The sequence below is a fragment of the Accipiter gentilis genome, chromosome Z, assembly GCF_929443795.1.
Source record: "Accipiter gentilis chromosome Z, bAccGen1.1, whole genome shotgun sequence".
Taxonomy (NCBI): Eukaryota; Metazoa; Chordata; class Aves; order Accipitriformes; family Accipitridae; genus Astur; species Astur gentilis.
Genome location: NC_064919.1, coordinates 74380884 through 74406931, shown reverse-complemented (window position 1 = coordinate 74406931; position 26048 = coordinate 74380884). Strand labels below are relative to the sequence as shown.

Here is a 26048-nt window from a genome sequence, read left to right as displayed (position 1 = left end):
TATTAACTCAAAATTCATGCTTCCAACAGATTTTTCTTTGCATTTCTGACAGAAAATTTTAACCTTTCTCTATGCATACTTCATGAAGTTTGTGCTAGCTGCCTTATGGGAATATCCAACTGTACTGAAACTTACAATATTACATTGAATTAAAAATCAAGGCTCAGTTTGGATGTGTAATTTTTCAATTAAATATTTTAGTATGTTGTACAATAACAATTTGTTTCATATTTTAAAAAGGGGCGAAATATTTATGACATGTATACCTTTTTCTTTTCTGATGTTTCTACAGAGCTTTGCAAGCCAGTATTTCTCCAAAGCCAAGCTTCAAGCTAGAAATACTGTAAACATTCAGTTTCTTTTAAAAGAACCTTAAATTTCATGTAATTAGAATATGCAGGCAAACAAAACTGGAATAATATATTTTAAAAACAAATAAAATTATTTAGAATAGGAAAGCATTGTTTACAGCATTCTTTTGATGAATCACTTGAACAGAAGTCACTGTCAACCATGGTTACTGAAATTCACTCAACATACTGTTACTATTTTGTGAAGTCCATTTTTTACAAACATAAATACAAGATTATAATTTATTTTTAAGAAAACTTAAGATAATTCTATCATTTTCAGGAGAATTATTCTGCGTTTACACATAATTGATATGAGATCTTAAATCTGCCTGCATCTCTCTCCGCAGCAAGCCCCTAAAAACTGACTATCCCCCCAAAAAGACTGAATATCTGTTGTACATCCTGAAAGGTTTTCCACATTTTCTGGGGAACAATCCCATAAACCATTATGCTGTATTGCCCACAGACTACGCAATTTGAGTTTTTAACATCTTGATGACTATGGAGTTCTCCTTTGAAATCTAACAAACTTCTGTTCCTTGATTTATTTTAATTAAGCACTCAAAGCATTCAAAAGACTTGTACTTGCCCATTGAAATGAAAAAGCCATCTTGAAGGTAAGATGCAGATTTTGCTTGTTGATCCTAATGTAAGGAGAAAAAGAATGATCTTTAAAAATAGTTCCAATGCCAATTAAAGGCTTTCTTGATGCTATTAACTTTCCAATATACCTCCTTTGAGTAATGACTTGGCGGGGGGGTGGGGGAGAATAAAATAATTGTAATGTACTTTTCTTACCCCATTTTTTATTTCTTCTGATCCATTCCAACTTAATGGAATTACTGACTATGTAACATTCTTTCCCATATGTACCTTGGGGTGATCTGCAGTAACACAAATTCCTCATACTTCTTCAAGTATATGCTATCTCTGCTGTACCATAATTAACATCTCCCAGGTCTGGTGAGATTCTCCAGCTGCTCTGCTGGACAGGGAAGTCTCAAAAAAGGTATGGTATAGACTAGAAATAGAGCCTGCTGCTCTGCGAAGTGATCTAGGTTTAAATCTGGAAGTGTTCCAGCTTGAAATCTGGTACTTGCAAGGACAACCCCCAAATATGTTAAAAGATATCAGAAAGGTCTATACAAAAAAAACCCATCCAACAAACCAGTAGAAGTGCATAAATCAAAACCCAGCCTTGACAAAGACTTTCCCGTCTCAGTTTCTTGGCTGAGACAGAACGGAGACCTCCTGCTCCTGTCCTCACTCTTGTATCATCATCATCTAAGCCTCATGTGAAGATTAATGCCTGTGTCATTTGTCCTAGCATTACAGCTAGGCTAAACATAGTTTCTTGGTGTTTTTTTAAAGCAATTAAGTGTTTCTGTATATATTTACTTTAAATGTACATACAGACAAATATCCTATCAAAATAGACAAGTTCATGTGCCAGAAAAAAACAAAATTAACCTTGGAATACTTTATAAAAATATCTCTCTTGTTTACAGGAAATGCAAATATATGAATACAAGATGTAAACTGTTTCTAGGCTAGAGCCTGGAAGAGATTTACATTATTGTTTTGGTTTACAGTTTCCTGCTCCTTTCTTTCCTGTTAGTACTTTAATGGAAAAAAAAAACAAACCCAAAAATAAAAAATTTCTATACCCCAGTCCCTGATTCAACAACCATCACTGTATCACTAATACTGATGATGGAGTCATCTGGGCAGAAGGACACACTTGGTTTCTTCTTTTCCTCCTTCTCTTTCATTTGTTTCTTATCACGCCTCTTTTGTCTGTGAACATATTAATTACAAATAAAAAATAAGAACTGCACTGAAATAATAAAAATACCTATCATTGTTTTCTAAGAAATATCACTATTAAGAAATACACACTGAAATAAAGGTGGAAAAGACAAACACAAATGTTGCATACAGATCAGTTCAAAGCACTACTTTTGCCTACCAGAAATCTACATAAAATTGTTGTAGGAACTCATAAAAATACTTTACAATCACACCAAAATCTGTTGTCTAATAAGGTATTTATATCAAATATTACAAAATGCATAACATTCCATGTCTATATTTTGTGTATGACACAATAATCATTACTACACAAAATGCCTGTAAGGAATCTATAAGAAATACTCCAGCAGGAAACAAACCTGTTATCATCGAAAGTTTCTAATTAACTATTTTACTAAAAAAGTTGCAAATTGTCTTAAATATCTGATAAGTAGATTGTAAGACAACAATTGCAGCTTCAAGCACTTCAGTTGTAATATCAAAACAGGTATTGTAAATTTCAGCTGCGGTTTCTTACATATCAACTGTTTTTCATCTTAAGAGCGAAAAACTCATCTTAGTGTCCGTGTTTCCAACTGCTACAGTTAAAAGCATCATAATCAGAAGCAAGTGTTCTGTTCTAGATGCAATGGCGCTATTAACTCTTTCATGGAAAACACAGATCTGTGACAAGTCAGGAACCTATCGACATTATATGAGAACTGAACAAAGATATGCATGCAGCTTAAAAGAACTGTTGTAACTGCTTGTGGAATCAATTACTAAAGAATAAATCAATTTTCAAAAGTAATGAATAACGTACCTAGCAGAACAAAATAAAATATCCCTTCAGCAGGAATTTTGCTAATCACTGTCTGCATTCAGAAACAGAGCCTGTATCTTGAATTATATTGAAAGAACATAACCCTTTCGTTCTTGAAGATCCCTACTAACACTGACAATATGCAGTGCAGACAGTAGTCTATTTAAGCAGCAGCAAACCATTTCATAAACAGGACACAGCAAACAGCCAGATGACAAGACGACTTTAAACCACATCTACTGGTATGAAAAACACTTCCCCTTGAGTCTTCTTCCTATCAGCTTGGTAACACCAACAACCCCTTCATGTCCTAATGCTATATTTCTCCTGCTGCGTCTTTACTAATATTTGCCATTTTATTCTCCTCCAAAAAAAATTACATTCAATTCCACTTTATTTGAAGCTGCTGTAAAAACTCCCACTGATTTCAAAGCAAGAAGGTATAGGTTACCAGTAAGTCTTTCAAAATGAAGACCCACTTTAAAAGTCTGGCTTGCCTTTTTTTATTATTCTGCACATCTCTTAGTTCAAATGGTTCAACATCAGTTTTTAGTAACTGGATAGGTTCAGTTTGGTCTCTTCCAAAGAAAGTACTGGGCCCAGTATGATGCTGGTGGCGTTGCTCAAATGCAAGGAGGTCTTGAAGTGGAATGAGTTTTTGTGCCTGAAAGTGTTCAGAGAGAGACAGAAGCAAAAATGAAACAATGATACAGGAAACAGAGAGGGGAACTACAGTCAGATTAGATGAAAAGAGCAGGTCCAGTTTGGATCTCAATTATACAAACACATCTAGTGTAGCAATTTGTAGAGAAAGTGAAAATGTAATATTAACAGCATCAGACCAGAATCTCAGCTAATATGTACGTGTAAACTGTTTTCTGAAACTAAACTAAAAGATATGAATTTTCTCCACAGAATGTATTTCACTAATATTTGCATTTGTAATGTATGTAGTTGAGGATGAAGGCAGGAACCGTACAATGTAGACAAGGACTGAAGAAGCACCTTTCAAGGAAAAACATTTCCATTCTTTTCAACTGGAATGTGCAAGCATATGAGAGTCTATCAGAACAACATTTTTCAAAATATCAGGTTCTTGACATCCAGAAGATTTTCTTACCAAGCATTTTAGCATTCTATTCTGCCCTTATAAAAGAGGATTTCTCACTCCATTCTTTGTTTTTCTGTAAATAATTCTATTTAAATTTCTGTAAAAACAGAACTATTTTTTACCATATAAATATTATCCAGTATTTTAGAGAGTAAATTCCTTACATTCATTACTAATGGGCTGAATATTGATGAACTATGGAATGTGGAATCAATCCAACTTCATTAAAAACGTTTCCAAGCTTGCAGCCTGCCTCATATTGACATGCCAATAAGAAGTCACTTTAGTTTCAGATCCCTCTGGTAGCTGTGCTGAACACTTCCAAATTCCATAGTCTGGAAACATTAACTTAATTTTGATGAGTAAGAAATAATGAAACTCAAAAACCCCTCCAACTTGGAAAAATATATTATTAAAATCCAGTACCTTCTTTTTTTGAGGTAAATTAGCATGGAGTAGTGATATTCCTGTGTGCTGTACTGTTTCTCTGCAGTCAGACTCCTTTGTTGCAGGTTTAACATGTATTAAACTAGTAGTGATTGGCTGCCTTACAACTGGTGGAAGTCTAGGTACTGGGTGAAGTTGCAAGTGCAACAGTGGAATACCAGCCAGGTTCTGAGCGATCAGTACTTTGTCCTTATTCACATTTGCAGAGAACTGCTGCTGAGGTGGAACTTCTTGCCGTCCTTCATACTGATCTAGATTCAGGTGTTCGGGAGGTCCCTTAAGTACTGTTTCTGCCCATCTTTTCTCTTCCTCATGCATTTGCCTTGGGATCTCAGTGTCATATCTACTCATGTTCAAATCTTCTTTTGACTTATTCTTTCTTGTTGTGTATGATGACTGATGGTTCCATAAGGAAGCTGATGAACTCCAAGCTACTCGTGGTACTAGGGGTGGTCTAGCAAAAGCTGATGACATTTCTATTGGATGTAAAAATGCCGGTTTGAAATGATAACCTGATTCAAGCTTAAGCAAAGGAAATCCATTTGAGTAATTCAAGTTTTTTTCAATAGGGATAAGCTTCAGTGTTTTCTGGATGTTTGAGGAAGGAGCTAGAAGATGAAGTGGTTTAGTAGGTGCTGAAGAATGCAGATCTTGAGATAGTGGCATAAATCCCATTTCTTTGCTGTGGCTTTCTAATAGGCTTAAAGAAACATTCACATCCAGATGATTCTAATTCAGAGAAGCAAACAAAACAGCATTAATAGCAACCATGCACTACATATGCACAAAAATGGTATAAATCTTTTTTGTCTACAGCAATCGCTACAAAAACATTTCTTAATTTAACAGGACCGATAACCTATCAGGTATACAGAACTGTCTTCATAAATGACACTTTGATATACTTACTTTTATATGGCCATTGTTGCTTTCATTTCTTAAACTATTCCTTGGTTGAAAATCAGAGCTCTTTAGACCAGGTTTTCCATTATCTTCTTGAGTGGGCAGATGTGTTTTCAGGGAGCCACTGCCTTCAGCAGTGTGTGCAGGCTGGCTTCCTTCCAGGTGAACAGACTGATGCTGTTGCAAAATTTGTTGCACGTTTGGCAGGTTGGCAAAGGATGACTGCACTATTTGCATTAAACTCATGAAGTTGATTTGCTGTAGCTGGGTAACACACAAAGTTAAAACTGTAAACAACTTTAACAAGAATCTTAGCAAAAATTCTATGTCTAGGCTATGTTATAACTGTTCATTATCCTGTTAATATAGGTAACAAAGTAAACAACATCCCGAAGTTTCAATAATGATTCATTTGTGTGATTTTTTTTTATTGCACTGGGCTTTCTTTTAAGATATATTAAATATCTCCCACAGACAGATTATGCTAAAGCAAGAAAAATTCCTTCACTTTTTTGGTGAACTTTGAGTAAATGTAAGGTCACATAAAGTTGTCTCCATGTACTAACAAAAATTTAATCCTAGTACAGCTGCAAAGTTACCACAGCTTCAGAATTTTTCCTAGTCTACCGTATTAGAGCACACTTGAGTTACGTCAACTAAACCACAAACTTTTATTATTATATTACGCATTTTCTTGAGTCAAAAACAAGAGTTACATCTAAAATAAGTTTTCACAATAGTTTACACAAAACTGGAAATATCTTTCAAAAACCACCACAGACAGAATACCTTTAAAATAGTAATTATCTCCATTGTTTTAAATAACACAGTTCATATTGTGAACACTATTTTCAATAATGAGATGCTCTCACCTGAACTAACTTAAACATTTCATCTTGGAGCATCTGCCTGACCGTTTCTGACGTGTTTAGCTTCTCTTCTGTAGGGACTTCTTCCTTGACTTCTTGCTTCTTTGCACAAATGGAAGTATTGGACGCAACACTTGACATACTTGACGCAACAGTCTGAGAAGGCTGACCATCACTTAAAGAAATCTCTGTATTACTTAAGAAGAAAAAGAACAAAACTATGAAAAACATTCATAGTTCAGAACATCTATATGACATTGTCTCAAATCAATCCAGAAAATTTTAAAGATATCTTTATTTTTCTAAAACATAATTAATTTGTAGGAAATATCTAATAATTAACACTGCACAAACTTCATTGGTGAGTATGTATGACATATTTTTCCTAACGCTTCCTAATATACTGGATGAAAAACTGGAGTAAAGATGTAAGTTCTATCTGATTTTTTTAGTCACAAGGGTATCTGAAATGTTATCTTCACTAGAGACACAGGCAGAAAACAATGATTTGACAGAAAGAGGGCCTGGTTAGTCATAAAACGAAACATCTGATGGAAAATGGAGGACATTATTAACTGAAATAAGAGAGATGGCAGATTCGGTTTCACTTAAATAATTAAATATACCTTTATATATTTGGAATTAAAAATCAACAACAAAATTTCTGCTCAAAACCCAAATAAAATTAAAATAACATGTACCAGATGATACAATATACTGAATTTTCTTGGTGACATAATTACGTCTTTTAGTAGGGAAAGACTATTAATTAGACAAAGTCCTTAAATGAAGAAGAGAGGGTTAGGATTTACATTAAATTGTAAAGAAACTGAAGGACTTTACCCACATCAACAGAAATTGACCCAAAAGACATTTCTCTGTTTAAGAAAAAGGCTGACATTGCTACAGGTACAGGTAACCTTTGAAAGATTTTTCACTACTGAACAGGATGGCCTCCAAGTGAAGAAAGAGAAGCATAAAGCAATGGCTAATAAGTAATACTGAAAAGGTTTTGGATATGTAATAGGTGTGAAGGAGCACAGGAAATCTTTTGGAACACAATCAGTATGTGTAAGCATGGCCCATAACCCTGGAAGTTTGAGAAAAGCTTTTTTAAAAAAAGCTGGCATGAACAACTCAAGAAGGAAATGAGATTAAAGACACATGAAAATGGAATCCAAAGGGATGCGCAGTTCAGATCTTCCTCTAAACTGAAAAAACTCAGAGAGGACTGTTCTAGAAGTGAAAGCCTGAGCTTGACTCCTGACCCCTCTCCCCAACTCCAACATTCTCCCTGTTTACAGAAATATTATGTATATATTTATGTCTTGCAGTTGCTGTAGGACATATACATGTTAATAATTTTATAATAAATATGACTATGTTTACAATGTTATTGGTTAGGTGTTTTATGTAACACTGCATCTTCTATAGTAATATTATATAATTATAATGATTCTGTCTGAACCAGAAAACGAAACTATCAGTTCTCTTTAAATTTGGTAGGTCTGAATTAACAAGTTTGATTCATGTGATATTCTGGACAACATGCAAGAGTATGTGATCCTCAAGGATTACAGCACAAAAAGGTTTCAGGAAAGGCTACTCAGTACTACAGTTTCCAGGTACAATATACTATACCTGCAAATATTTTGTAATCAAATCTACAAATCACATTACTTCAGACTGAAAATTTAACAGGGATATTCCATTTATTATTATAGAAAACATTATGGATTTATCTTACCTGGGAACTTCTGCACCTTGTTCTAAAGAGAATGACTGAGAAATGGTACTAGTAGCAACATGCACGCTATAAAAAAAGAAAAAAACGCATATTGTTAATACTACAATACTACAATAACTTGTTACGCTGTTCATTTTCATCTTATATAAATTTAAATACATATATGTGTGTGAGCGTCTAACCTCCTGAAAAAGTACTTCAAATAGTAAGAGATAAAATAACTGAAAGCCACCTGATCAGAGCTATACCAATCTGCATTGCTTCAATTACTGCACTACGGAGCCATTTGAGTTGGTAAATATTGACATTCATGCTTTGTCTCCCTAGCAATCAGAAACTGGTGCAAACAAAAGCACTGAAAAGGTTCCGGCTCTTCAACACAAACAGCAGACAAAAAAGAGGTTGATCTAAGTTGACAAAAGACGAGAAAAAGCAATTTAAGCAATACTGGTAGTATCACTACAATCTGCATTCCTAAAAAAGAAAAGCCAGTTATCATAAGAAATCCTTGAGGGCCATCTTATGTGTAGTTATTTTTCTTTCTTTCAGAACAAAAATACATCAGTTTAAAATAGTAGAGGATTCTAACTCTTTCTAAAATTAAGCCATTTAGAAGTATTCCCACAAATTTTATATATACACAGGAATATTTATTTATATGCCACCACAATTAATAAGATCTTCTAAATATTAAGACATTCAGGCACTGTATATCAGAGGAAAAGGTTTCATTACTACAAATTTGGTGGCTTCAATAAGAAAGCTAAGTGAAATAATAAAAATAGGTTCATCTTCTTCCATCATTAACACAAATTAAAAAATCTCAAAAGACCAAGATGGCTCATGGTAAACATAACAAATCCTGTGTTTACAGAATATAGCATTTCTTCCCTTGAAAAACTTCAGAGAAATCAAACTGAGCAGTAATCTATTCAAACAGATTATGTGACAACCAGGTTTATGGACTGTTTCTATAATTTTATATACATCATATTATAAATGTAGAGGTATTTTTAAAAAATAAAAGTCAAAAAAGTACCATAATGAAGTAAATTTCTTTGTGGGAAATACCCCCCTCCCTCCCTCTTTCATGAGCTAAGAAGCTTATCACCCATATCCATTTTTATCTCACCTTCTGCTTCCTAGACACCAACCTCTCTTTCTTCTACGGTGTTCAACAAATTAACTGTTAAAATCTCCTAGAATAACAGCTCTCCACCTGTATTTAGTCTGAATATGCTGCTCCTATTTCAGGACTGGAGAATGAATTGTGTATCTGAAAGCTTTTCCAGTTCTCCTCTGTCCTTTTCCCAGATATACACTTTCCCACAAACCATGCCTCTTTTATTTGATTGTTACTAAAATAACCACTCATCCACCCAGCACTTTGTATATGTGCAATACCTGTACATGTGAAATAGAAGATGACTGGTTGCTATAAACAGCAAGAACCCATTGAGACTTCACTGGATACCGTAATTAACAAAACTACTTTTGATTTTTAAGCAAAGTTAAAAGACAAATTAAAACAACAACAAAGTCTCTCACACATTCTGTTCACCCTTTCCTTCCTTTGTCTCTTCCGCCTTTTGATCTTCCTGGGGACTATCTATACCTGAAATGGAGACCTGCTGGAATATAAAAAGATGTAACTGAAATTGTAAATTTTTATATCCCCCTTCTGCTTCAATAAGGTATTATTTTATTAGCCTAAGGAAAACATACTTCTGATTAATCAGCTACTTAAAAAAATCTGGCTGAAAAATAATCAAAATTATACACTTATCAGAAGATGGTTACAAATCAGAAATAAGGAGATTTCTTAATGATCCATCTGACCATCTTTCTTTTTAAGTCATCATTATGACTTTTTATTTTCAAATTCATACCATATAGTATCCTGGAAAAATACTCTCTAATCTTGTACCCCCTAGGTAAAGATGAAAATGTAGAAACAACCCTACTATACACAAACTATCTACAAACTAAGAAATTAAAACAAATGCAGGATTCTATACGTCACAGATTAACTACAGTAAAATGCATTGCAGAATTGAAGACCACAATACATTTATTGTTTCTAATCCCATTAACAGCACTGAATCTAGAGTACTAAAGGCAAGTAAAGTGATGGCATTGCAATTCACGTTTCAGCATAATAGCTCTTAGCCATTTTCAAAGAACGGAGACTTATGACCAAAGACAATGAATGAAAAAACAAGGCTCTTTTACTGATTCAGATTGAGTTTTCGGACAGGAGAAAAATAAACATTTTAATATATTTAAAAACCAGCAAGCATGCAAACAAGTGGTAGAGTCCTTACTTAATTACCCTCTGACAATTTCAGAGACAGAACACATTTTCAAAGAAAAAAAAGTTGTTAATACAGCTTTCTAGTATAACAAAATACCCACAAAAATCTGGTATATTAACCAGAAGATCATCTGGTTTTTTTTCAAGTTACATGCTTTTGTATATATGTGTGCATGCATAATCTTATATATTTATATGTAGTATTATGCATTCTATAGATTTAATGTAATTTTATGTATATATATTGATATATATATATAATATATATAGGCATACACATATTTAGTTTTACAAACAATGAATTAGTTTTCAAAAGTGCTCACAGAAGATCTCACTTTACTACTGTTTAATTACTTGTGACTTTTATTATTTAATTACGCAGGAAAAAAAATTCACCAATCCTAAACGCTTTAAGCCTGCTCTCAATTTCTTAAGTATACTGAGGAACTCAGGATATTTTGAAAAGAGTATTCATAATAATTTGATGCTTCTATGCAAGATGGTAACTTGCCTTTCCTCTTTGATGTTCTACAGGTTTGATCTTGATAGAGCTATTGGAGCTCTTTGGAGTTTCATATGGCTCCTCAAAGAACTCTACAAAATAAACACAAATACACTAAATCAGAAAACTATATGACATACAGCACTGTTATGTGATTTCTGCCAACCAGTCACATTAGTCCACTTTTTTCCTATTGAGGAGAAAGGGGCTGAGAGATGTCTCAGCAAATTCAAAATCTGTGTTATTACTAGTTATGACGCATGCACCTAGAATCTAAAAAAAAAAACCACAACAAACCAGCTTATTTTCATGGTAGGAATATGATAAACTTAATCTATGCATATTCAGCTCTTACAATTCTCAAATCCTATTTTACACAGTAGCACGAATATTCTTGAAATGAAAGTAAATGAGAGAATGAAATATGTTATTGTACATTGTCCTATCTCTACAGCAAAAAAGTTACGTAAGTGAAAAACTGATCAGAAAGTCTTGAGAATGCAATTGTATAAAATTTAGTTATAATATTAAACGATACAGCAATAACTTCAATAGAACAATGAAAACTTATTTCTAATTTTGGATTAAATAAACAGAGGGACATATAATCCTGTTCAGGCAAAACTCCTACTGTTTTATATGTCAGACCATAGTAAAAGGATATACCATAAAAACAAACCTTCTCTTTCTGATGTTACACCTAATTCCTCCAGAACAAATGGTCCCACTTCATTAACATCTTCAGTCACATGAGGTACAGAATAATTCCCATGATTAATTTCCATCTTATCAAAGTATTTTGACTTTGTAGACATTCTGGTAATTGGAATTACAAAAGGTAATTAACAATAGAAATACTATATGTATCTGACTTCATTTAAGTACGCTGTTCCTCTCAGATTGCAGGCTAGTGCATAATTGTAAAAAAACATTGCTGTGATATAACCAATGTTCACATAAATTTTCTCTCTGAATTTAACTTAAACCAAGATTAATATTATTTTTTGGTATAGCTGTGATATTTTAGTGACATTAATAGTACAGTCTTTCAGATGGGCTATTTCCAGAAAAATGTAACCAACACGTATGATCTACCAAAAATGGAAGGCATAAACTGCACCATGACTTCAAAATCATCTGGTTAAGATTATATTTATCTCCTTCACAGAAACTTCCTTTACTAAAAAAAAAAAAAAAATTGTCAGAGAAGACACAGAATAATGTCTCAGAATACTAATACCAAAGGTCTTTTGTTTATTTAGTGCAGCACAAGATGAACAGAAATGTCACAAAGGACATCAGGTTAAGGAGTCTCTATCCTCAGAATTCTGTAAGATGTTAACAAATAAAATATTTACTGCCTTTTCCATCTATTTTTGACATGCACACATATGAACATAGCTAGATTACAGACCCAGGGAAAAGTAAAATGATGTTGTGAACTTTCATCTCAACACAAAGAAAATTACACTAAAGATAGTGAAAGTTATCTGAATTCTTTGAGAAAGCCATGATATCAATTATATCCGAAATCCAGATTCCATTTCCACATCACTAAGTTTGTGAACAACCACGTACAATTCAATTCATAGGTAGCAGCTACATCATTCATTGTTTTCTACTTAGAGGTATGTCTGCTGATGGAGAATATTTTATCTGCTTCATGCAGCTGTGAACAATATGCACGAGTTTGACTTTGCACTCAAAATTTAACATGTATATAACATGTAATAACAGTAGAACTCTTAATACTGACATGCTGCTTAGCTGAGGAATTACAACCAACCAGATTTCTTAGGTTAAAAAAAAAAAATTACCCCAGAGCAGTTTCACAAAGATCATCATAGGCTTGTACACTCTGGATATCAAGAGGTGGACTGGGCAGTAAGGAAGAGCCTTCATCCATACTGCTTTCTTTCTCTGTCCTAGACTGGGCTTCTGATAGAGATGCAAATTCTTTCAGATATTGATTATCCAGACTCTATGAATAATAATAGTAATAATAATTATAAAAACGAAAATTCACTAGTTTAAAAAAAAGATACCCGATACTTCAAGAAAAACCCCAACAATTCATATAGTATGTTTATGCTTAACTTCATATCCTTTTCTCTATTATAGAGCTGAGAAATTCTGGGTTTGCAGTTGCCTGTGGAACTTGAGTTTTGCCCCTTTTTGCATTAAGTGAAGCAATGATCCTCTGAATTATCCAAAGGAAACATAAGAGACATCTGTCAGCATCAACTGAGCACCAATTGTTAAAGTCACTATGTGATAAATATACTCTATACAATATGGTAAGATTTGGCCTTCATCATGTGTAATACAAAACTCTAAAATTATCACTGAAGACACTATGAGAGGCAAAAAGCTGTATCATCATGCAGTTAGATGCACGCACAAAATTTTGGGAGTAAGTTGTAAGTAAAATACAGGTGGTGCTTGTCAGAAACCAGAAAATGCAAATCAAAACCAAGACAAAACCGCTTTTAATTTGGGAGAAAAGCCTTCTCCAAAAAAACACCCCCCCCTCTCTCCTGAAAGCCTTTCATGTAGACTTAAAGAGGATAAGCGATCCAGTTGTCCCCAAATATGAAATAAAGCAATACTCATCATGTTCTTCTGGCAAATCTCTTATTTTGCATTAATATACATTCTCCAACTCTGTGTAACAGTGCTAGATAGAAATTTAAAATTCCCTTTTCATCAATCTTTAACTAGTTTAAATACTCCAGTCAGACTGTATCTGTCTCAAAGACAAATTAATCTAAATTCAAGTGTCTCCAGGTAAACTATTTCTTTATACTTTGTCTTGTTTTTCCATGATCTCCAATACTAGGTTTCTTCAAAGATGATGTCTAAGATTAGACACAATGGCCAAACTTGTAGGAATTTGCTCAAATAATGTGGTATCTAGATAAATGAGTTAAACAGGACTTCAAAAGAGAATTTTTATCTCCAACCAAAGGCTTCCTACAGACAGAATTCCAGTATTCCTGGAACATTTTTCTTTTCATAGCAACCCTTAAAGGAAAGGCCATTAATCAATATTCCAGGTTTTACCGGGAACAGAACTATGAGGTGAAAGATGTGTGTGATTTTCTTTACTGGCATAACTAACTCACAAATTTCACTGACACTCACCCACCCTTTTTCTTACCTTAAATTTCATGCTCTTTGCTTGAGATCCATCTCTATGTAACTGTTCTAACAGCCACAAAGAAGTAAGGACAGCAGGTGCTGATGTTTTCACATGTATCATCGGGAGAATCTCTTCTAAGGAATCTTGTTTACTGGAACCACATAGGAGTCTTTTATCAGACCATCTGATCATCCACTCAAGCAATTTTGCAATACTGCTCAACTTACCCATCAATTCAATAGCCAGTTCTTCTCCTGGTACAATATCAACTATATCAACAGTTTTGTAAATACATTTAGAAGTTGCCTGAGTTTGCAGGCTAGAGGAAGTATGGTTAGGAAGGGTCTGGCTTGCTGGTGCAACGGTGACTCCTTGGTTGTCACTCTGAGCTCTGTAAATTGACTTGTGTTTTAAACCAAATAATCCTTCATTAAGTCCTTTCATTAGGTTACACACAGAAGGTTCTGTTGTCTGTACAATGGACTGTACAAGGGTTGGATTTTCCAAAATACTTTGGTTTTCATTATAAACAGATGCTGTTCCAGAATCACAAGATGCCAGGGTGAGAGTATAACAAGACCCTGCTCTAAACACATTTTGGTTTCTAGTTTTGCCTTGTCGACGTTTTAGTGTTGTATGAACATCAAAAAAGAGAGAGTTTAATTCATGCTCTCGAAGAAGTCCAGAAAAGCTAGTAAGAAATGGAATTCCAAGGTCACTATACTTTATCAGGTCTCTCTCAAGAATGTAACTCAAAAATAGTTCTAAAAAAATAACATATTCATCATCATCACGTTCAAATTCCCATGTACCAACTATAGGCAAATTACATTGATTACACATGTCTTTTCCATATACTTTATGTTTTGTTTTCCAGTTAAGAGCTTTTATCTTGTGTGTGATATTTTTGCTACGTATTTCTTCTCGTCTATGATGTTCATTATCCCTGTAAGACAACAAACATAAGTACCGTTAACACCAAAATCCATTTTGAAAAAATAAGTAAATGCAACATTAGTTCTTTTACTTCCTCTTTTGTTAAAAGTGGGAAACTAACAACTACAAATTTACATTAATACAATGTTAATGTGGCAAATTAATCAAATGCAAAATCCATTGTTTTTACAGAGACAGCAACTCAGCAGTATCATATATGAAAGTGGTCATAGCTGATAAGAATTTACACTTCAATAATGTACCAGTCACATAGTAACTGATACAACATTGGCAGTTCTAAGATTTGCCAAATTTGTAATTCTTCATCTGATAAATCACCCAAAGTGACAATTATCCTGTTTGGCGAAAAGATTACTTGAACAATAAGAGGCAACTTTTTTTTTTTTTTTTTTTAATTTAAATAGAAAGAATAGAAAGCTTTCTTTACTGCCTTTTCCATCTACTTTTGTTCTGACATGCACACATATGCTGCAATTTTTTTCATACCTCTGGAGTGAAGGTGTTTGAGCTCTCGTTTCTTCAGTAAACAAAGCATCAGAAAGTGTATCTGCTGTGTCAGCATCACTATATACCTGAGGATTCCCAAGATCAGTAAGTGTGCTTCTGCTTAGACTAGTGCCTAATGAGACTCTGTCATAACCATGTTTCTCATCATCTGCTGCTCCCTCTTCTGCTGGTTCCCAAATATTAATTTCTATGGGGCCTATGTTCTTTATTACACGTCTCAAGGCCTTCATTCTCACTTTTTCAGTAGCCTGTATAACAACAGACATCATTTCTTCACTTTCAGGACCTACCAAAAAGACAAGTGATTTTAAACACAAACTCCCAGTTTTCAATTATTCTCTCAAATTGAGACATGAATGAACTTTGAATCATCCTAAATTATAGCCATTTATAAATACAGATGGAAACTGTGATAAAGTGAAGAAACACCACCAACTTGGAAGTCATGATATTCTGTTACTGGTATAGACATATCAGAAAGAAAATACAGAATTTGCCACAAAATCCTCTCAAAGCTGTCTGACTGAAAACTATAATAATTGTTTTACACGGGGTATGAAAGAGGGTATTGTCACAAGTTAATTAATAAGTAGGGTAAAAAAAGAAAGTTAGTTCAATATTTCCGGAAGAAGGATTACCTTTAACAATACTGTGTCTGAGTCGCTGCTGAAGTCCATGATATTTATCCCTTAGTGGAACTCTTATATCTTCAGGATCAGGAAATGCTTTTACGAAAATCTCTGCCACCTGCACAAGATAAAGTATCTTTTAAAGTAGCTAACATACAAGTAAGGTATAATTCCCAACAAAACTTAAACCACTAGAAAGTCTAGAAACATTTGTGATGATCTCTATTGCTTTTGTTCTAGCTTTAATGTCTTTTACCTTTTTCATTGGTGGCAATTCTCCAAGCAGACTCAAAATAACATCTTGAACTAGTTCTTCAACATTCATGAACCTGCAGAAAGGAAGCATTCGACAAGCCCACTCCACTGCATTTAGACAATGCTCAACTGTGGAGGTATCATATTCATTCTTCTTCAGATCCTAAAAAAAACACCTTGCTAGAGAAACATTAATTGGTATGAACAATGTATTTCAGCTCAATTATTCATACATAGCAAATTGTAATGATTCTTCCGCAGCCAACAGAAAATGAAAATTTCTAACTTAACTGCCAGAGAAGTATATGATGCTAGGAGACAGATCAAGGTTGTAATGGACCATAATGTATATAAAAAAAAGAAAGAAAGAAAAAAAGACGTTTTTTTAAACCAGCTTAGGAATTAATTCCATTAACAGTAACACTCTGCTGAACAATCTGTTTGCAGTCATTCAGAGTAAAAATGGAGGATTTGACTAAACTACCTGTAACTAATTAAATATATTGAATTACCAGGGGAAGTAAATAATTTTACTGTGACTTGAGGTGATCATAAAATCTTTCTTGGGAGCAAGATATTTAAGCCAACCAAGAGGCTTTTAAGATGGATCAGTTTATTTTGAAACAGACAGTGGTTTCTATCTCATTTGTCACTGCTGCACAAAGCTCAGAAAAATCAGCATCTTCTACTATTTGAAACAGCTATCCTGTTTATTTAAGCTTGATTTTTCTGGTGAAAAGAAATTTTGGACTTGTTTTAAAGGAAGCAACCTTTGCTAAGGACAGCTGAGTTGCTAGACTAGACGGGACAAAAATCAACATCTGCACTGTTACAGAATATATGACAAGTATCAGGCTAGTAGTTTACTTCTTTTTCTTCCTTGACCTCTGACATCAATTGATGAAGGTATAGAGTAGAGAAAACATAATTAAATTTTAATATTTTTCATTATTGTTTTTGAAAAAAACATTTTTTGGTGCATTAAATAGACATTGGTCAGGTAACACCCCAAATATCTTAATCTAATGGAAAAAAAAAGTAGTAAATACTTAGGTAGACAACAACTGTAGAAACTATTGCTCTTCTGGCAGTATCTCTTCAATTACTTGAGTTATATACAAAGCAAAAGCCCAACAGAAATAGTATTAGAAAGATGTAGTTCACATGGACAGTATTATTCTATAGCATCAAATAACGCGCATTACAGCACTGTGCTAATTTTGTCCTATTAAGCAAATAAAAGTTCTCACAGAAATATAGAGCAGACATTTAGAAGTCTTCTTATAGCTTTATGCAATTAAATTGTATCTTTACTATATTAGTAATATAATTACCTTATGATTGTTAATATTTTCCCTTGCAGTTTGGTACCGCCTGCAGTTGTCAGATAATCTTTCACGAACATGAAACATCCAACACAATGCACATAGCTCTCTGAACCAACCTATGACAAACATGCACTATGTTGAGATTCTATTCTAATAAATGAAATAAAACAGCTTAAGATTTTTAGCTAGAAGAAAGGAATTAACAAACAGCAGTTAAAGAAAAAAATTACTCATTCTTGAGTTTTCAATACTGCTCTGCAGCTAGAGCTCTTTAGTATCACTTAGCATTCATTTCTTTCACATCTGCCAGATCTATAACACACACAACAATCCAGAGCAACAACTTTCAGATTCAGAGTTTTGATAACTAACATAAAAGCTGGAATGGGAATGTGTTTCTGCACACATTGCAGTTACTATTTCAAACTAGTAAGAGTTTCTTTGCACCTATGGATTTTCTTTCTTCCAGCTCTAAACCATTCTATTTTATTGCATACAGACCTAAAATTTTACAGGTAATATCATCAAACTGATGGTCTCCAGAAGATGTAGATCTATAGAAAACAGTGCGGAATTTGGAGTAACGAAGTAAAGTCTCTGGGAATGGACTTAACAAAGGAAGAGATCCTTTCATTCGAATCTATAGATAGTAAAAATAAATAAAAAATAAACAATCAAAGTGGAAATAAAAATTGAAGTTTTGCATGTATCACTACTAAATGTACAGCCTCTTAGTTATTAGCAGAATACTGCCAAGAATAGTAAAATTCCCTCAAGGTTGCTTTCCATTTTCTTCAGATCAGTATTCTGAAAATTAATTTACAGGAATATGTTCAGCATGAGCTACGGCACAAAAAAATGCTTTCGTCTACATGGTACTCATCATATTTATGATTACCATGAAATACAAGAGCAACGAAGTATTAAGAAGAACCAAGACCACAATTAATAAACCAGTTTAATCCAACACAGTCCAGGCTGCTGTCAACAAAGGCAGACTAGTTTTCCCTCCTGTTTCAGCAGTTACTTCTGATCAACTCCCCATGGCAGCATTAAGCATGTGACCATGCAATGAGCAAACAGAAGGAAATATTTGTCAGTCAGACTAGTTCTTGATCTGGATCACTGCATGAATGCTGGTGCAGGCGGGCTGAAGGAAGGCAGGCAGGCAGACACACCCCCTTCTGTAGGAAGTCAACCTTCTTTTTTAAGTGGCTGTGCAACAATGACCTAAGAAAAGCCTAAGTTTACACAAAATTTTTAATCAATATATTCTGAGCTTTGTTCTGCACAAACAGAAGGCATATGAGTAGAATGAGATCTTGTAAGTCCTATGCACTGTGCACTAAGGTGACCGCTTTACTTGAAGTGAGCATCATGTTGTCTCTTATGTTCAACTCTAAGTGATCTGGAACACACTTTCAATTAACAGCTATAACTCCCAATTAAAATCAGCTTGTTTCTTGGAGAAAGAAATGAGCCTGTACATTACCAAGTGGGTACAGAAAGACAGTGAAAGCAGACACTTTATGAAGTGATATTCTGTATCTTTAAGTTCTGGTTTCCTAAAAGAACTGAACATGCAGTGTAAAACTAGAAGACAACATATAAAAAAAGTGACATCAAAGTCCAGATGAGACTGAATGCTTCAGCAATTGCAAGCTTGTCAGTAATATTTACAGCTGATAATCAAGTTACAAAAAACCAAGTTAAATGCTTACTTTTTGCATTATTTTTCTTGCCCACTTCAGTTGTGCAAGATACCACTGTGCTGCAGGGCAGGAACAATGAGCAGCCCGGAAGAGCAAGATAATTCGCTGAAGAACCCCTGACACTTTCTGACGAATTTCTCTCTCAATTTTTAAAAGAATGTCATTACAGTTTTCCTGAAAAATGAGAATTCCAAGACAAAAACAAGCCCCCAAATTAGAAAGGACTTATACAATAAGGAATCTGACCTAAACATTGTTTGTGCTCCTAAGAGTACTTCCCTTCTTCTTTAGAGCATACACACTTTATTGGAAAAAACACAGAGGCACACATACTTTCTTATCACTATGGTGCTACTTAAGTAAATGAATACCCATGGAAAAAAGACAGAAAAACGAGCTGAAAGGAATCAGAATAAAGATCGTGATTATTTCATAAATATATTTAAACAAAGACCCAAGGAACTGCTATCATGGATGCTTACGTCACTCAGAGAAGCTGGCTGAGGACAGTACAATGGTGGTGCTGGAAGATAAAGCCCATCTGGAACTAAACCATACAATTTTCTGCCAAGATCCTTGCCAGAATCCATCAAAAGCTGAAATGTCTCTGAAAGAATATCAGCATCTGCCATAACAGCTGCTTTCAGTATCTCCTGTACTGAACTACAAAGAACATCTGCATCTTCCTCTTCAATTGGATCTATAAAATATTAAGCACAGAAACCAATAAATCGACTCAATTAATATATGGCCTTCATTCTGAAATTATGAGGCTATGTTCTCAGAATTTGCATTTGTCTATTACAATGTATACATCGCATCTACCCGCTTTAAGATAACATCTCTCTCAATTGAAAATAGTATTCATTATTAATTTTAGGTCCTGTCAGAATAGGGGAGAAGCTATTGCCTTTCTAGAGAACTGATCTTTTCAGCCTTGCATTTACTTGGCATAAAATTCTGGCAAATCATTCTCACCAAGCAGGCATAAAATAGGTATACTATTAATAATGACTGTAACAACCCTTTTATCAGTAAGCATGATGACCAAGGAAAGGGAAATGTACTTGTTTGATCTCGTTTACATACGATTACATTTTTTTCCTCACATCCTAGAAGCAGCAGGATCTTTAATATACATCACTAATTGGTTCCTGAAATTCTCATAATATTATACTGCTCTACTTCCATTTCTACTCCTCCTACTTGTCTTGAAGTATGTGCTGCCTAATCTTTCCACTACCTATCATACTTAGAGATTTTATATACAGCATATATATGTGTGTGTGTATCTGTCTGAAATAAAACCCTTGGAAATGAGTACAAAAGAAGCATCTACAGTGTCTGGGATATGGCTAAGATCAAGATTAATTAACATTCACCTGCTGACAGGAATATGGAAGTGGTTTCCAAACACACAAAAAGCAAGTAACGAATAGAGATCACGCCAGTAAACTTTCTACAAAATGTAAACAAGGAGAGCTTGATCTAGCTAACTGGAGGAATTTCAGCAGTAAAGTATTAAGTTAGGTTACGTGACAAAAAGCTTATACACACATACAAAGGAGCACAGAGACAACAGCAGGCTGGCGAACCTGAATAATACCTAGACCCATCTACTCACAGTAGAAAAATCAACCCACGAGAGGCTCATGTCCACAAGCCCAGAGATGCACAGCAGCAAATTATGTACTCAGAGAAATGGACACCCTGTCCAGGCTCTTCCCAGGAGAGCCATCAGACATAGCATCCAGGTATGAAACCCATCAAAGTGAGCCAATGGCAGTGGTTCTCTTCAGTACCTTTCAGCTTGAGACAGGTTACTCTCAAGAAAGATAGGACATACTGAAGCATGCAGGCGAAGAGCTTCTTGGGATTGTACAAGGCTCATTATGGGATCTTCAGGAAAGAAACCAAAGGTATGGCATGGAGCTGTGGCAGCCTCACCTCCTTTGGGCCCTGTCAGCACATCTATTTTCATGGGTGAGGGACTCTCTATTCTGTGTGTCTGTGCACAGGATTTTAAGTGTCAGCAACTGGAGCAGGACCACAGGTCAGAAAGCCTATGTGTCTGGGATGTCAGCAACTACAGCAGCTGGAGTTAAGTCAAATGAAGTGCCAGCAACTGGAATGGGACCACGGGTCAGAGTGCCCATGTATCCATGGTGCCAGGAACTGTAGCAAGTGAGGCTATGTAAGTGAATGCATGAGTGCTAGCAAGTATCAAGTCAGACTAAGCCAGGAGTGGAAGCACCCTGCAAGCTAGAGGTGTGCAGGTCTCGCTCTTGGAACAGTGAGACCACAGGAGCTGACAGTGACTGGAGGGACTGGTGAAGACCTGGCCAACTGCTGGAGAGATGACTGGGAGACCTGCTTGTGCACCTGCATGTCTCTAAGGGCAAGACAAGGGGATCTGGATACTGGAAGGACCAAGCAAGTTGTGACCACCTGCCAGAAAGACAGTGTGTGTCTCTAAGGGTGAGGCACCTGCAAAGACTGAGGATCCCAAACCAGCTATTCAAGGCCAGCTACTGTGGGGGTGCATAGACAGTGTGTGCGCAGGAGGAAGACGGTATCTGTGAGTAGGTCTGTGCCAGAAAACGGAGTGGAGCTGGAGCTTTGGGGAGCTCATACATACAGACACCAGCAACTTGGGCGACTCAGCTACTGGGTCTAAGCCCAGCTACTGGAGGGATCCATATTGTACATATAGGTATGTATACGCAGACCTTCATCCTTACAAGCAAGAGAGGGAAACAGGATAGGATTGTTGGCGCTGTTTCTATGAGTGCTGAGCATGTCTGTATGTGTTGATCTGTGTGGCCTGCTGTATGTAGGTACTGCGTATGTGTGTTTGGGTATGTGCCTGTGGGGAATACATTCTCAGCCTTGCTAGTTGCTGGACCTGGGGGCATGGGGCTCTCAGGCTATGAGATACCACCCCTTCCCCCCTTTAACAGAAGGGAAAGGCAAAAATTAAACTCCACCATGTAACTAATTTTAAGTATGATGATACTTTCCATACTGTTAATACATTCGCATTTGCTTTAGGGCATTTTTTTGTTTTGTTTTAATGAAGCTTCAGTCTTCTGCCAAACTGAAGTTAATATCACACATAGTCAAATACGTGTTTGGCTGATACACATGAAGAAGAAAAAACTGGTAATACGGTCCAGTTGTAGAATGATCAAAGCCAAAACCCAAACCCCTATAAATTAAAGTATCTGAATACATTATAACAGAAGTATTTGAATACATTATAACCGTAAGGCACACACTGGAGAAGACGAGGTAATTGTTTCTTTTTAAGACACCATATAACACAGAATATGCAGTGAAATAACATGAAAAATAAACACAATTATTTATAACTTTATGTACCTGTAAACTGCTTGTAATTCATACATACTGATGTTTCAGAAGTAGCTGGCTGTCCTAACAAAGATTGTAACTTTTCCTGAAAAGTCTGCATTGGTGATAAGCTTAATGGCAGGTGATACTCTGTGTTTTTCAGTCTGAAACTGTAAGAAGAAACTGTTCATTAACAACTAAGTAAAACCCACAGATAATCTAATGAAGCTCTGTTAAATGAATATCTAAGACAAAATAACTAATCTTAACATGTTAGGTCCTGTACCTACGAGGAGTCTGGGAATATGAATTTTTGAGGCAAAGGACACACGTTGTTACAATAAATTTAATGCAAATAACATTAATGACAAAACACAGTATATTAATTCTAAGCTCAAATTTACCTTGAGAATTCATCAGAGTTCTGACAATACAGCTGGTAGGCCACACCAATTGAAACAGACAGTTTCCAGTCCCCAAGTCTGCGTGTTAACCACACAGCTTCTGGAATGAGCCCAGCAATGAAGAACAAATCAAGAGCATATTCAGCTGTCCACACAGATGAAAGGTTCTGGTCCCTGACAGCTCTGGTAACCAAACAGTGTTGCAGCGGAATAATACGTGTAGAAAAGTCTGTAACACAAAAACCACATTTTAAAGTTTAAATAAATCTGCATCCCATCAGACGAATAATCTAGAATTCATATGTTCACATTGCTTTTGGCTTCATTTCATTTCAGTGCACAATTGCTCTTTACTTTATTAGAGGCACTACGGGGTTTATCTGCAGCAGGCAGATGCAGCTCATGCTATGATATAATACGGAGGTCAGAGTAGGCTATTTTTCTGCTTAATAATGTGGGATATGCAAGCATGTGCAAAACTTGTGGGTTATCCTTTAAAGATTTAATCACACTGATGGAACATTTGCAAGTATGCGACATATGCTTAAGATATTCCAGAAGATATACCCGCGATAAATGGAAGTTCTGAGTTTTCCTAGCATACCCATGTTGTTTCTACTCACTGTGCTGCTTACTGCAGAAGACAGAAAGCTACAACGCATTTTTGAGAAAGAATAGTACATTATTTTAAAGAGAGTGTATCAAGACAAAGTGAAGACAAACTTAGTATGTCCTTGTTTCTTGAGGTTTAGATTTGTTTTCCAAGGTTTTACTTCCTGGTTTTCCTGGAGAGGTGCTGATTAACATTAACTCTTAAGGAGTTATTTGCTTCTCTTGCAGTTTCTGTTTACTGTTGAGGCAATGACATTATTTAGGGAAATATTCACATTAACCCAGCCTGTGCAATGCAATTTTTCCAAGATTGTCTCACCATGTACGTTATCTTTGACTAACACATATTAAAAATCAAGGTCTTATTTTCTAGGTTTTATCTGGAAAGTTGTCGGATTAAAACATCCAAAAGACCGTGTAGAAATATGTACCACTGCATGCTGTAGTACAGAAACATTGAAAACAGTCAATGTATTCAAATACACTGCAGAAAAGCTAATCGAAGTAAGTTAATATTGTAGAGAAATATTTGGCATTGTAATATTAACTTACTTGTAGAGTACTTACAATACTTCCAAATAACTCTTCATCCCTGTGGACATTAAATAGTTTTGAAAAATTAACCCTGAAACCAAAAACTTCCTAACAAAGGAAATGTTTTAAACAGAATCTCTTGCAGAAAATACATAAAACACACACTGTGATAAATACTAATTCTCAAAAAACTGCTGAATAGCAGGACTTAAATTAAAAAGTACTATTTGGGTTCAACAAAAAAACCCCTTGACATTCCCACTTGTTCTGATGATATGGTGTCTGGAGCATTTTGGCTTCCAAGAGCTAAACTGTCAAATAAGCAAAAATCTTTTCTTCTGGCTTTTCAGTTTGGGTCACGCCATATCACAGATCCAATTCAGCTGTTTGTTAAGCACTGCTTTTCTCTCACTTTTGGGAGGATCAACGTCAGTCAGAGCCACATCTTTAGGCAAAAGTGGTAAAAGAACCATGACATTCTAACGTTGTTTAATTTAGGTGAAAAAACCCACAGCATCCTTTTACCTGTGTATCAGATTTAGATAACTAACCTCAAAGCATAGGAAAAGTAATAATAAAAAAAACCTCAAGAAAAAAAAAATCAATATATTAGGAGGCAGTCCTGAAGGGCAAAGGAGTCCAGGAAGGCTGGACATTCTTCAAGAAGGAAATTTTAGACGTGCAGGAGCAGGCCATCCCTATGTGCCAAAAGACAAGCTGGCAGGGAAGAAGACTGGCCTAGCTGAACAGAGAGCTCTGGCTGGAACTCAGGAAAAAAATTGAGTTTATGACCTTTGGAAGAAGGAGCAGGCAACTCTGGAGGACTACAAGGATGTTGTGAGGTTATGCAGGGAGATTAGAAGTACCAAGCCCAGCTAGAAATTAATCTGGCTACTGCTGTAAAAGAAAATAAAAAATGTTTTCTAAATACATTAGCAACAAAAGAAGAAAAGAATCTCCATCCTTTGTTGGATGCATTGCAACAGGCTGCCCAGGGAAGTGGTGGAGTCACCATCCCTGGAGGTGTTTAAAAGACATGTAGATGTGGCGCTTTGGGACATGGTTTAGTGGTGTACTTGGCAGTGTTAGGTTTATGGTTGGACTGCATGATCTTAAAGGTCTTTTCCAACCTAAACAATTCTATGATTCTATTCTATGGATTAAATGATTCAATTGCACACACCAAACTATTAACTTTAAATACCAAAAATATTTTCAATAATCAAGAGATGCAAAACATTAATCCCACACACAGACACATACACTCCTCAACAAAAATACCTGGAAAAACTAAGTTACCTTATCTTTACAGGTACTGGTGCTGAAAGTATATATCACCAAGTTAAAGCATGACAGACAGCATTGATATACATGTTAAAAAATGGTAAGACTTAAGCACAGCAAAATGAACTGCTTTTAGAGAAAATACCTTGTTTGATGTGAAGCGGATGCAGGATGTCAACATTGTGTGGGGGAAAGATATAGAGAAGCTGATTTGTGAAATAAGCGGCCATGAATCGTGCCATGGATCGAATCACAGCCATGGCAGTTTCAGTATGAACATCTGTTACCATCCATAGTTCATGCTGAAAATACTTGGTATCTAAAAAGAACAGGTATCAAATTAAAACATGAGGAAAATGATTTAAAATTTGAATGGTAAAATTGTTTAGTCACAGCTTGTAAAACTTTTTTTTTTAAACAAGCATACTATGGTATTACTTAATTTCTCAACAAGTTTTCAGGACTTGCAGAGC

The 26048-nt window shown here is 35.3% G+C and overlaps 1 protein-coding gene across 1 annotated transcript in view; it reads right to left on the bottom strand.

Moving 5' to 3' along the window:
• Window positions 1–26048, bottom strand: part of CPLANE1 (ciliogenesis and planar polarity effector complex subunit 1) — a 70694-nt gene that overhangs the window by 26727 nt on the left and 17919 nt on the right. The window contains exons 16-37 of the mRNA XM_049795172.1: window positions 25721–25894; window positions 23146–23374; window positions 22772–22911; window positions 19873–20090; window positions 19400–19564; window positions 18180–18318; window positions 17685–17794; window positions 16352–16513; window positions 16105–16213; window positions 15446–15752; window positions 14021–14948; window positions 12678–12841; window positions 11540–11676; window positions 10870–10952; window positions 9593–9675; window positions 8045–8110; window positions 6301–6493; window positions 5435–5692; window positions 4505–5254; window positions 3465–3631; window positions 2021–2150; window positions 943–997 (exon numbers count right to left, since the gene is read on the bottom strand). Of these exons, the coding sequence (XP_049651129.1) occupies window positions 943–997; window positions 2021–2150; window positions 3465–3631; window positions 4505–5254; window positions 5435–5692; window positions 6301–6493; window positions 8045–8110; window positions 9593–9675; window positions 10870–10952; window positions 11540–11676; window positions 12678–12841; window positions 14021–14948; window positions 15446–15752; window positions 16105–16213; window positions 16352–16513; window positions 17685–17794; window positions 18180–18318; window positions 19400–19564; window positions 19873–20090; window positions 22772–22911; window positions 23146–23374; window positions 25721–25894 (4767 nt within the window). The remainder of the gene's footprint in view (window positions 1–942; window positions 998–2020; window positions 2151–3464; window positions 3632–4504; window positions 5255–5434; window positions 5693–6300; window positions 6494–8044; window positions 8111–9592; window positions 9676–10869; window positions 10953–11539; window positions 11677–12677; window positions 12842–14020; window positions 14949–15445; window positions 15753–16104; window positions 16214–16351; window positions 16514–17684; window positions 17795–18179; window positions 18319–19399; window positions 19565–19872; window positions 20091–22771; window positions 22912–23145; window positions 23375–25720; window positions 25895–26048) is intronic.